The 11,025-nt window shown below is 48.8% G+C and overlaps 1 protein-coding gene across 1 annotated transcript in view; it reads left to right on the top strand.

Annotated features, from left to right (window-relative positions):
- Nucleotides 1-4,518: 4,518 nt before the first annotated feature.
- Nucleotides 4,519-11,025, top strand: part of LOC147666517 (N-acyl-aromatic-L-amino acid amidohydrolase (carboxylate-forming)-like) — a 77,283-nt gene continuing 70,776 nt past the window's right edge. Inside the window, exon 1 of the mRNA XM_086949030.1 lies at nucleotides 4,519-4,951. Coding sequence (XP_086805156.1) covers nucleotides 4,608-4,951 — 344 coding nt within the window. The 5' untranslated portion in view covers nucleotides 4,519-4,607. The remainder of the gene's footprint in view (nucleotides 4,952-11,025) is intronic.

The following is an 11,025-nucleotide window of genomic DNA, read 5'->3' as shown; positions in this document are numbered from 1 at the left end:
CCATTCCTCTGTGAAGTAGTTGCCTGCCTCTGCCATTCCTCAGTGAAGTAGTTGCCTGCCTCTGCCATACCTCTGTGAAGTAGTTGCCTGCCTCTGCCATCAGTGAAGTAGTTGCCTGCCTCTGCCATCAGTGAAGTAGTTGCCTGCCTCTGCCATTCCTCTGTGAAGTAGTTGCCTGCCTCTGCCTTTCCTTGATGGAGTAGTTGCCTGCCTCTGCCATTCCTCTGTGAAGTAGTTGCCTGCCTCTCCCATTCCTCTGTGAAGTAGTTGCCTGCTTCTCCCATCCCTCAGTCAAGTAGTTGCCTGCCTCTGCCATTCCTCAGTCAAGTAGTTGCCTGCCTCTGCCATTCCTCAGTGAAATAGTTGCCTGCCTCTCCCATTCCTCAGTGAAGTAGTTGCATGCCTCTGCCATTCCTCAGTGAAGTAGTTGCCTGCTTCTCCCATTCCTCAGTCAAGTAGTTGCCTGCCTCTCCCATTCCTCTGTGAAGTAGTTGCCTGCCTCTCCCATTCCTCAGTGAAGTAGCTGCCTGCCTCTCCCATTCCTCAGTGAAGTAGTTGCCTGCCTCTGCCATTCCTCAGTGAAGTAGCTGCCTGCCTCTCCCATTCCTCAGTGAAATAGCTGCCTGCCTCTGACATTCCTCAGTGAAGTAGTTGCCTGGATCTGCCATTCCTATGTGAAGTAGTTGCCTGCCTCGGACATTCCTCAGTGAAGTAGTTGCCTGCCTCTGACATTCTCTGTGAAGTAGTTGCCTGCCTCTCCCATTCCTCAGTGAATTAGCTGCCTGCCTCTGACATTCCTCAGTGAAGTAGCTGCCTGCCTCTGCCATTCTCAGTGAAGTAGCTGCCTGCCTCTGACATTCCTCAGTGAAGTAGCTGCCTGCCTCTCCCATTCCTCAGTGAAGTAGTTGCCTGCCTTTGATTAGTGAAGTACTTGCCTACCTCTCCCATTCCTCAGTGAAGTAGTTGCCTGCCTCTTCCATTCCTCAGTGAATTAGCTGCCTGCCTCTGACATTCCTCAGTGAAGTAGCTGCCTGCCTCTGCCATTCTCAGTGAAGTAGTTGCCTGCCTCTGCCTTTCCTTGATGGAATAGTTGCCTGCCTCTGCCATTCCTCAGTGAAGTACTTGCCTGCCTATTCCTTTGATTGGTGAAGTAGTTGCCTGCCTCTGCCATTCGCATTGAAGTAGTTGCCTGCCTCTGCCATTCCTCTGTGAAGTAGTTGCCTGCCTCTCCCATTCCTCTGTGAAGTAGTTGCCTGCTTCTCCCATTCCTCCGTCAAGTAGTTGCCTGCCTCTGCCATTCCTCAGTGAAGTAGTTGCCTGCCTCTCCCATTCCTCAGTGAAGTAGCTCCCATTCCTCAGTGCAGTAGTTGCCTGCCTCTGCCATTCCTCAGTGAAGTAGTCGCCTGCCTCTGCCATTCCTCAGTGAAGTAGTTGCCTGCCTCTCCCATTCCTCAGTGAAGTAGCTGCCTGCCTCTGCCATTCTCAGTGAAGTAGTTGCCTGCCTTTGATTAGTGAAGTACTTGCCTGCCTCTCCCATTCCTCAGTGAAGTAGCTGCCTGCCTCTGACATTCCTCAGTGAAGTAGCTGCCTGCCTCTGCCATTCTAAGTGAAGTAGTTGCCTGCCTCTGCCATTCCTCAGTGAAGTAGCTGCCTGCCTCTCCCATTCCTCAGTGAAGTAGCTGCCTGCCTCTGCCATTCCTCAGTGAAGTAGTTGCCTGCCTCTGCCATTCCTCAGTGAAGTAGTTGCCTGCCTCTCCCATTCCTCTGTGAAGTAGTTGCCTGCCTCTCCCATTCCTCAGTGAAGTAGTTGCCTGCTTCTGCCATTCCTCAGTGAAGTAGTTGCCTGCCTCTCCCATTCCTCTGTGGAGTAGTTGCCTGCCTCTCCCATTCCTCAGTGAAGTAGTTGCCTGCCTCTCCCATTCCTCAGTGAAGTAGCTGCCTGCCTCTGACATTCCTCAGTGAAGTAGCTGCCTGCCTCTCCCATTCCTCAGTGAAGTAGCTGCCTGCCTCTGCCATTCTCAGTGAAGTAGTTGCCTGCCTTTGATTAGTGAAGTACTTGCCTGCCTCTCCCATTCCTCAGTGAAGTAGCTGCCTGCCTCTGACATTCCTCAGTGAAGTAGTTGCCTGCCTCTGACATTCTCTGTGAAGTAGTTGCCTGCCTCTCCCATTCCTCAGTGCAGTAGTTGCCTGCCCCTGCCTTTCCTTGATGGAATAGTTGCCTGCCTCTGCCATTCCTCAGTGAAGTACTTGCCTGCCTCTCCCATTCCTCAGTGAAGTAGCTCCCATTCCTCAGTGAAGTAGTTGCCTGCCTCTGCCATTCCTCAGTGAAGTAGTTGCCTGCCTCTGCCATTCCTCAGTGAAGTAGTTGCCTGCCTCTCCCATTCCTCAGTGAAGTAGCTGCCTGCCTCTGCCATTCTCAGTGAAGTAGTTGCCTGCCTTTGATTAGTGAAGTACTTGCCTGCCTCTCCCATTCCTCAGTGAAGTAGCTGCCTGCCTCTGACATTCCTCAGTGAAGTAGCTGCCTGCCTCTGCCATTCTCAGTGAAGTAGTTGCCTGCCTCTGCCATTCCTCAGTGAAGTAGCTGCCTGCCTCTGCCATTCCTCAGTGAAGTAGTTGCCTGCCTCTCCCATTCCTCTGTGAAGTAGTTGCCTGCCTCTCCCATTCCTCAGTGAAGTAGTTGCCTGCTTCTGCCATTCCTCAGTGAAGTAGTTGCCTGCCTCTCCCATTCCTCTGTGGAGTAGTTGCCTGCCTCTCCCATTCCTCAGTGAAGTAGTTGCCTGCCTCTCCCATTCCTCAGTGAAGTAGCTGCCTGCCTCTGACATTCCTCAGTGAAGTAGCTGCCTGCCTCTCCCATTCCTCAGTGAAGTAGCTGCCTGCCTCTCCCATTCCTCAGTGAAGTAGCTGCCTGCCTCTGCCATTCTCAGTGAAGTAGTTGCCTGCCTTTGATTAGTGAAGTACTTGCCTGCCTCTCCCATTCCTCAGTGAAGTAGCTGCCTGCCTCTGACATTCCTCAGTGAAGTAGTTGCCTGCCTCTGACATTCTCTGTGAAGTAGTTGCCTGCCTCTCCCATTCCTCAGTGCAGTAGTTGCCTGCCCCTGCCTTTCCTTGATGGAATAGTTGCCTGCCTCTGCCATTCCTCAGTGAAGTACTTGCCTGCCTATTCCTTTGGTTGGTGAAGTAGCTGCCTGCCTCTGACATTCCTCAGTGAAGTAGTTGCCTGCCTCTGACATTCTCTGTGAAGTAGTTGCCTGCCTCTCCCATTCCTCAGTGCAGTAGTTGCCTGCCCCTGCCTTTCCTTGATGGAATAGTTGCCTGCCTCTGCCATTCCTCAGTGAAGTACTTGCCTGCCTATTCCTTTGGTTGGTGAAGTAGTTGCCTGCCTCTGCCATTCCTCAGTGAAGTAGCTGCCTGCCTCTGACATTCCTCAGTGAAGTAGTTGCCTGCCTCTGACATTCTCTGTGAAGTAGTTGCCTGCCTCTCCCATTCCTCTGTGAAGTAGTTGCCTGCTTCTCCCATTCCTCAGTCAAGTAGTTGCCTGCCTCTGCCATTCCTCAGTGAAGTAGTTGCCTGCCTCTGCCATTCCTCAGTGAAGTAGTTGCCTGCCTCTGCCATTCCTCTGTGAAGTAGTTGCCTGCCTCTGCCATTCTCAGTGAAGTAGTTGCCTGCCTGTGTGTTTGATTATTGCTGTAGTTGCCTGCCTCTGCGATTCCTCAGTGAAGTACTTGCCTGCCTCTTCTTTTGATTGTGGTGAAGTAGTTGCCTGCCTCTTCCTTTGATTGGGAAAGTAGTTGTCTGCCTCTCCCAATCCTCAGTCAAGTAGTTGCCTGCCTCTCCCATTCCTCAGTGAAGTAGTTGCCTGCCTCTGCCATTCCTCAGTGAAGTACTTGCCTGCCTCTTCCTTTGATTGGGGAAGTAGTTGCCTGCCTCTGCCATTCCTCAGTCAAGTAGTTGCCTGCCTCTCCCATTCCTCAGTGAAGTAGTTGCCTGCCTCTGCCATTCCTCTGTCAAGTAGTTGCCTGCCTCTGCCGTTTCTCAGTGAAGTAGTTGCCTGCCTCTGCCTTTCCTTAGTGAAGCAGTTGCCTGCCTCTGCCATTCCGCTGTCAAGTAGTTGCCTGCCTCTGCCGTTTCTCAGTGAAGTAGTTGCCTGCCTCTGCCTTTCCTTAGTGAAGCAGTTGCCTGCCTCTGCCATTCCTCAGTGAAGCAGTTGCCTGCCTCTGCCATTCCTCTGTGAAGTAGTTGCCTGCCTCTGCCATTCCTCAGTGAAGTAGTTGCCTGCCTCTGCCATTCCTCTGTGAAGTAGTTGCCTGCCTCTGCCATTCCTCAGTGAAGTAGTTAGCCCTGCCTTTGCTTTTCTCGCAGGGAGTGTCCCCAGAAGTGAGATCAGGCGGCACCCTGTTGATGTTGCAGGTGTGGGTTGAGCTGTTTGGAATTGGAATTCCTGGAAGGAGGTCACGGTGCATTTCAGAGCTGAGAATCATGCCTCATCCAGTGAGGGAGGCCTGATGAAGTCATTGCCCGGAGGTGGACTGGCATGAGCTGTGGCTGACAGGGAAGGAGGGAGACAGTCAGGGGATAATTGCACGGTTCAGGCAGAGCCTATTTTAAACATGCTCCTCTGTGCACTGAGCATTTCCTTCCCTCTTCTCTATCTTCTGTGCCATTCTCCACAGCTGGCAGCGTCTAGGATGGCATCCCAGCAGGAGAAGGACTGTGGCATGAACTCTAATCCGGTCTCCCTGAAGCCTGTCACCAAAGTTGCTGTCACTGGGGGCACCTTTGGGAACAAGCTGGACGGGGTCTACCTGGCTAAGAAGTGGCTGAAAGACCCCTCAGAACTGCAGCGCCAGACCTTCAATGCCACCCCCTGCCTGGTGAACCCCCGGGCTGCGAAGGCCATGGTGCGCTTCACTGACAAGGACTTCAACACCTGCTTTCTGGAGAGTGTCTTAAGGTGGGTGACTGTAGGGGGGTGTTGAGGGGGAGGCTGCTGGATATTAGGACGGCATCAGCACCTGCTTCCTGGAGCCCCCACCAGTGAGTGCCTGTGGACACAGAACTCAGGAGGTGGGCTGTGGATGCTGAGGCAATCACTTGCCTTGACTAGGGGTGGGGGTAAGCTCCGCTCCGTGGGGCGAAGTCTGCGGAGTTTTGTCTGTCCGCACTCTGCATGGAGCGCACAGTTCGGCAAACATTCCGCCCACGACACGTGCCAGAGTTTACCTGTGCCCACCCTTGCAATTTAAATTATTCAGATATTCAAATGGAACAAAACACAGCAATGACGCGCTGATTGGTTCCCATGGTAACAACGGTGGTCGCTGTGCACTCACTTTTATGTTTCTCTGCAGTACGAAAGCCCTTAGTAGGGGCATTAACTGCTGCATGGAACTGGCTTGGTTGTTTTCTGGCTCTCTGGAGCAAGGGCACAGCAAGTGGGTGGGACCATCCACTTCCCCTCATAGTGTGACATCCCACCAGCCACTCCTGCAGCAGAGCTTGTGGGAGTTGATCAAGTTTTGAATCATACTTAAATACAGATTCACAATTCTAAGGTCAGCCAGGTTTGCTAGGCAAAAATCATGCTTTTGAAAGACGTACCACATCACGAGACATCCGTCCCTCCTTGGACATCTGCATGCACATGCGTGGCTCCGTGAGATGCGTTCCGGGACACGGCAAGGGGGTATACGGGGCATGCTGTACTCTATGGGCCCGATTCACAGAATGAACTTAAGACTCAATCCTAAACTTACTACTATTATTGGTATTCACAGAATACACTTACTACTTTTGGCATTCACAGAATGAACTTACTACTTTTGGCATTCACAGAATGAACTTACTACTTTTGGCATTCACAGAATGAACTTACTACTTTTGGTATTCACAGAAGTTAGGATTTTGTCTTCAGTTTGTTTTAAGACAAACTTAAGACAGACTTAAGACAGACTTAAGACAGACTTAAGACAGACTTAAGACAAACTTAAGACAGTTTTAAGACAGACTTAAGACAGACTTAAGACAAAATCCTAACTTAAGTCTGTCTTAAAGACCGCTCTCTTTTCCAGGGTCTGTTTTCAGCCGACTTTTTTACAGGGCTATTTTTGCAGCAAAAACGGCCCTGTAACAAAAACAGCCCCGAGGGGCCAAAAACCGTCCCTCACCCTTGCAGCGCACTGGGGGATTGCCCGGTGCCCGCAACGGCCAGTCCGGGCCTGCCCAGGACCCTGGTGTGGAAGCCTCCAGCTCTGGGATCTGAGAGGCGCTGCCGCCACTGCTCTGCCCTGACTGGGGCCGATTCAATTGTTGTGTGCAGCCGGATCACCGGTCGCTGTTCTCGGCACGCCATGCTCGGCTTGACCCCATGGTGATCATGCGCCCATCCGAGCCCCCAAGCATGCACTGCACAGCGGCGAGCCCCAGAGACTGAAGGACTGTGGGGGCTCGGAGACAGGTGAGGCATGATTCGAGAGAGGCACACTACTCTTTGGGGAATGTCTGGTGAGCAGAGGCTCAATAACCATGTTGGGAGTTCACATCATTTATATAGTAATTCACATAATTTATATATCACTTTTCCAGTAATGGGTCCTCTCGGCACCAGGCGGTGCTGCGAGGGGCCACTGATTTGTGGGAAAGATTTCTCTCCTGTCACCTCTCTCCACACAGGCTTATTACCGAAACGAACAATGTACGCTTTCAGGGTGGGCGGAGTTTTTATGTAAGTCTGTGGAATTCCATGGAGTAAAACTCTGCGAGTTCCCCCTCTCTCTCCTAGTCTTTGTTATGCTTTCTACCTCAGTTTCTTACCTTCATACTGTTTCACTTTGTTCTTCTACCTCTCTCCTCCTTTATTGTTTTTCCCTCTCCATGGTTTCTCTACTTCTTTCTGTTTCTTTCTCTGATCTCTTCTCTGTTGCTCTCTTTCTCCTTCTCTCTGTCCTTTCTTTTGCTGTTCTCCTTCTCCTTCTTTTTCTCTCACTTCCTCTGATCCCATTTTGTTTTTCTCACTGTCTTTATGATACTTTCTCTTTCTCCGTCTCTTAATATGTACTCTTCACGCTCTTTCCCTCACTCACTTTTTCTCTCTCTGTTCTCATCATCACAGTACCACTGTTATCATTTCCATTTATTTATTTATTGTATTTATTTATTAACAGCATTTATAGAGCGCAAACGAAGGCCCAAGGGCATCTCGGCGCTAAGATATCTGCAGTATCCCTCTCATCCTTCCCGGTTTTTAGGTCTTGCCTACAAAGCGCTTTAGCTGTCTGGAAACTAGAGCTGGGCAAGGCAACAAATTAACAAGGAGAGCCGAGCCAGCAAATCATACAACAAACATCATATAAAAAATATGATAATGTCTGTTCACAATTTATAAAAAAAAGTGTATTCCTTTAACGTTTAGAAGCTTTGACATTAATAGGGCACATTATAGCATTACATGGTGAAGTACCTATTAAAAGTGATAGTTTTGTACAACTGGAAGTCTGAACTCACATGTATTAAAGTGCTTTAATACTCGATAATGAAGAAAAAAGTTTGGCTGAACATTAACATTTGCATAAGATCACGCAATTTAAGCAGGGAGCCACTATGTATCCAGGTTTTCTGGTTCACTTTGCACAAATTGGACAGTGAGTGTGTATCTATTTGTCTTTCCTTATGCTAAGACTTTGTATTGACCTTTCAGTGCATCTTTCTGCAATTTTTAAAATATAGTGCAAACTTAGCCCAAAGGTATTGGTGCACTTTACGTGAGTGCCAGCTACATTACAAAAGGTCACATGGTTTGTTCATAGGCACGGGAAATTAAATGATTTGCCCAGAATCACAGGATGTTGAGCCAGTGCTGAGACTCAAGCCTCCACAGCCGGCGGCTCTGACCATAATGCCACATGATGGCCAGAGGGAGGAAAGCAGAAGACATATGAAAGCTCGGCTCGTTATGGGCTCGAGGTTCCAACAGGGCCTTGAACGGAGCAGGAGCCTGGCTTCAGACTCGAGCCTGGCTCGAGCTTCAGTGGCTCACCTACCTCTCCTGGAAACAGCACACAAAACAACAAATGTATACATACATAAAGGGGTTTTTAGAGGGTCCCTTTCAGCCATTGGCTACTGTGGGTCACTTGGTGTCGCATATGTGATCCACTTATAGAAGTAGTAAACACACATATCGCCTTTCATTTATTTTGTTAGGTTTATCTTTATATTTAATGTTAAATAAGAAGGCCGCTGCCCTCTGCAAGTTGTTGGCATTCTTAATCTCACCGGGCCAGATTCACAGAATGAATTTAAGACTCAATCCTAAACTTACTACTTTTGGCATTCACAGAATGAATTTACTACTTTTGGTATTCACAGAAGTTAGGATTTTGTCTTAAGTCTGTCTTAAGTCTGTCTTAAGCCTGTCTTAAGTTTGTCTTAAGACAAACTTAAGACAAAATCTTAACTTCTGTGAATACCAAAAGTACTAAGTGCATTCTGTGAATACCAAAATAGTAGTAAGTTTAGGATTGAGTCTAAAGTTCATTCTGTGAATCGGGCCCAGTATGTTTACCATTCTGTGGGGCCTGTTCAAACATAAGCCTGGGCTGTGAACTCTTCTCCGTTCGTGGAGTTTGCAGAGTTTTCCACGCTCCGCGGAGTGTGCCTAGTTCCAAAAACTCCGCCTGTGTAGTTTTTTTCCTCGCTTGCGCTTTCCAGCATCAAGTTGTTGAGCATAAGTGAGGAAAATCCACCTCCCGGTGAGATTTCTCAACACGAGCAGTCGTATTTCTCAATGCGGGCAGTCACGGTTGGTCGCGACTGCTCTCGTTGAGAAACATTCTGTTTGCGTTGAGAAAGTTGCTGCTCGGGTAGAAAGTCTACTCGAGCGGCAGAATACTATTGTTCACTTGGCTGGTGAGTTGGTGACTCCTTCCCGCTTTGCTGACTTGTTTCCATTTCTGTGTTGTTCTTTTACCTTGTTACTTTATTCTTTCTCATACACAATCAGTCACTCTATAACTCTATCCTTTCTTATTCTCTCTTTCTCTCTCACTCTTTTCTCTGTTTCTCTCCTTCGGTCTTTATCTGGTCACTCTGTCAACTTCCACTCGAACAAACTCTGTTTTCACCTCTTTGATTTCTCCCTTTCATCGCTGCTCTGCCTTTGGGGTTCTAGGTTGAGCGCCTGACTTCCTGTTGTTCTCGGTGCCTGGCATCCGGTTTCCCCCCGCCCTGAAGGGAAGCTAACGCTATCCTGATAAAAAAAAGGAAGGTAGAGTGACTCTGGCGATGAGCTGCTGTTCGCACCAGGGACCCCGTCACATATCTATTTCCAGGATGCTTCCTTCTGTAACTTGTGCTTCAGTCTGCTCAGACAGTGTGGTTTCAGCAAGACTTCATCCTTACTTCAAGGGGGGGGAGGAGAGGGGGGTCACACTGACCCATTCATCCACCCCTTGACGGACTGGTTAGAGGAGGCAGACCTGGAAGGTTCATTTCCCGGCTCGGCGTGTCTTGAGCCCGAAAATGTCCACGGACTCGACAATTCTCGCTCCGGTGCCTACTCGATTCATGGGTTCACACTCTGCGACTCTGGGCAATAGCTTGCTTAATCTCCACAACGGCCCCTCGCGGTGGGATGCCTGGCTTTCACCTTGTGGACCCTGCCAGGGTATCTCACAGGGGAATACCAGGACGGGTTCCCTAAGCAAGCGCTTAGATACCGGGTCGGTGATTTGCGCTATATAAATACATGTACATTTACATTTACATATGTGTAGGCTCCAGTACTCTCTTTGAACATGCAATGCATGGCCCTCTAATGTCAGGGACAGTCATCAGGTGCCCCTGCACAGCTCATATGTCAGATACATTCTTGTATGTCAGGCACAGGCGTGTTTCATAACGTATTATTGCCATACAATGATGATAGTCTGCCCCTATTGTCGCGATACAGGCTTCACATGCTAGATTCAGCCTAGATTAGACTCACGCTAAATAGTAATACAGGAAGAAGATGTGGCCTAATGGCCAAAGCTGCTGACTTGGAATTCTGGAACAAGGGTCAAGTCGCACGTCGGCTCAACGTCCTGTGATTCAGGGCAAATCTCTTGATCCCCCTGTGCCGAAACAGAGAAAAACATGAGCTTGTGAAATGTAGTGTAGTGTTCATGTAAAGCACTCTAATGCCCTTGGGCCAAGTTTGCGCAACAAAAAATGCAAAAAAAGAAAAACTCTGCCATGATATGCGCCCGGTGAAGTCTTGTATGCCCAGGGACACCTGTCGTATGGAAGGTACAGCGTTATATTTTCAACTACAACTCATAAGACAGATCCTCAAATACTTGCATGCTAATCGCCAAAAAAGCGCTTCAACACCCCAACAGGGTTAAAAAGTGCTATATAAATGCAAACCTTTTTTCTCTCTTCTATCCCTCTGCTATCCTTCCCACTCCAAATAACTGGCTAATATCCACCACTCAAATTACTTTCATATTTCACTATACTCATTCACCACTAATCCTTTATGGGTTTCCGGAGTAGCGTGCTACTCGCCAAAAAAAGTGCTTTAACACCCCATCAATGGTAACAAGTGTTATATAAATACAAACCTTTTTTCCCTCTTCTATACTCTCGCTATCCTTCTGAATCCAAATAACTGACTAACCTATCCACCACTCAAATTACTTTCATATTTCACTATACTTATTCAACACTAATCCCTTATGGGTTCGGGAGTAGCGGGCTACTCCGGCCAAAAAAGCGCTTTGACACCTCGTCAGGTGTAGTAAGTGCTGTCTGTATGAATGTATAGTACACTTATATAGCGCAAAAACTGTCACCCCACGGGTATCCTGGCGCTTTAGAATTGGTGATGGTCAGCACGTTACCATCCCATAGTAGGCAATGCGAGGACTAGTTTTCCATCCTTGGTAACAACCAGGTTTTCAGATTCTTTCTTTCGAATTGGCCTGTCTGATGGTCTGGGACAGATCATTCCATAGTCGTGCAGCAACCACCCCAAAGGCTCTGCCC

Source organism: Lissotriton vulgaris, unplaced genomic scaffold, assembly GCF_964263255.1.
Source record: "Lissotriton vulgaris unplaced genomic scaffold, aLisVul1.2 SCAFFOLD_440, whole genome shotgun sequence".
Taxonomy (NCBI): domain Eukaryota; kingdom Metazoa; phylum Chordata; class Amphibia; order Caudata; family Salamandridae; genus Lissotriton; species Lissotriton vulgaris.
The sequence above is the reverse complement of the archived record's forward strand: the minus strand, read 5'-3'. Positions and strand labels throughout refer to the sequence as shown.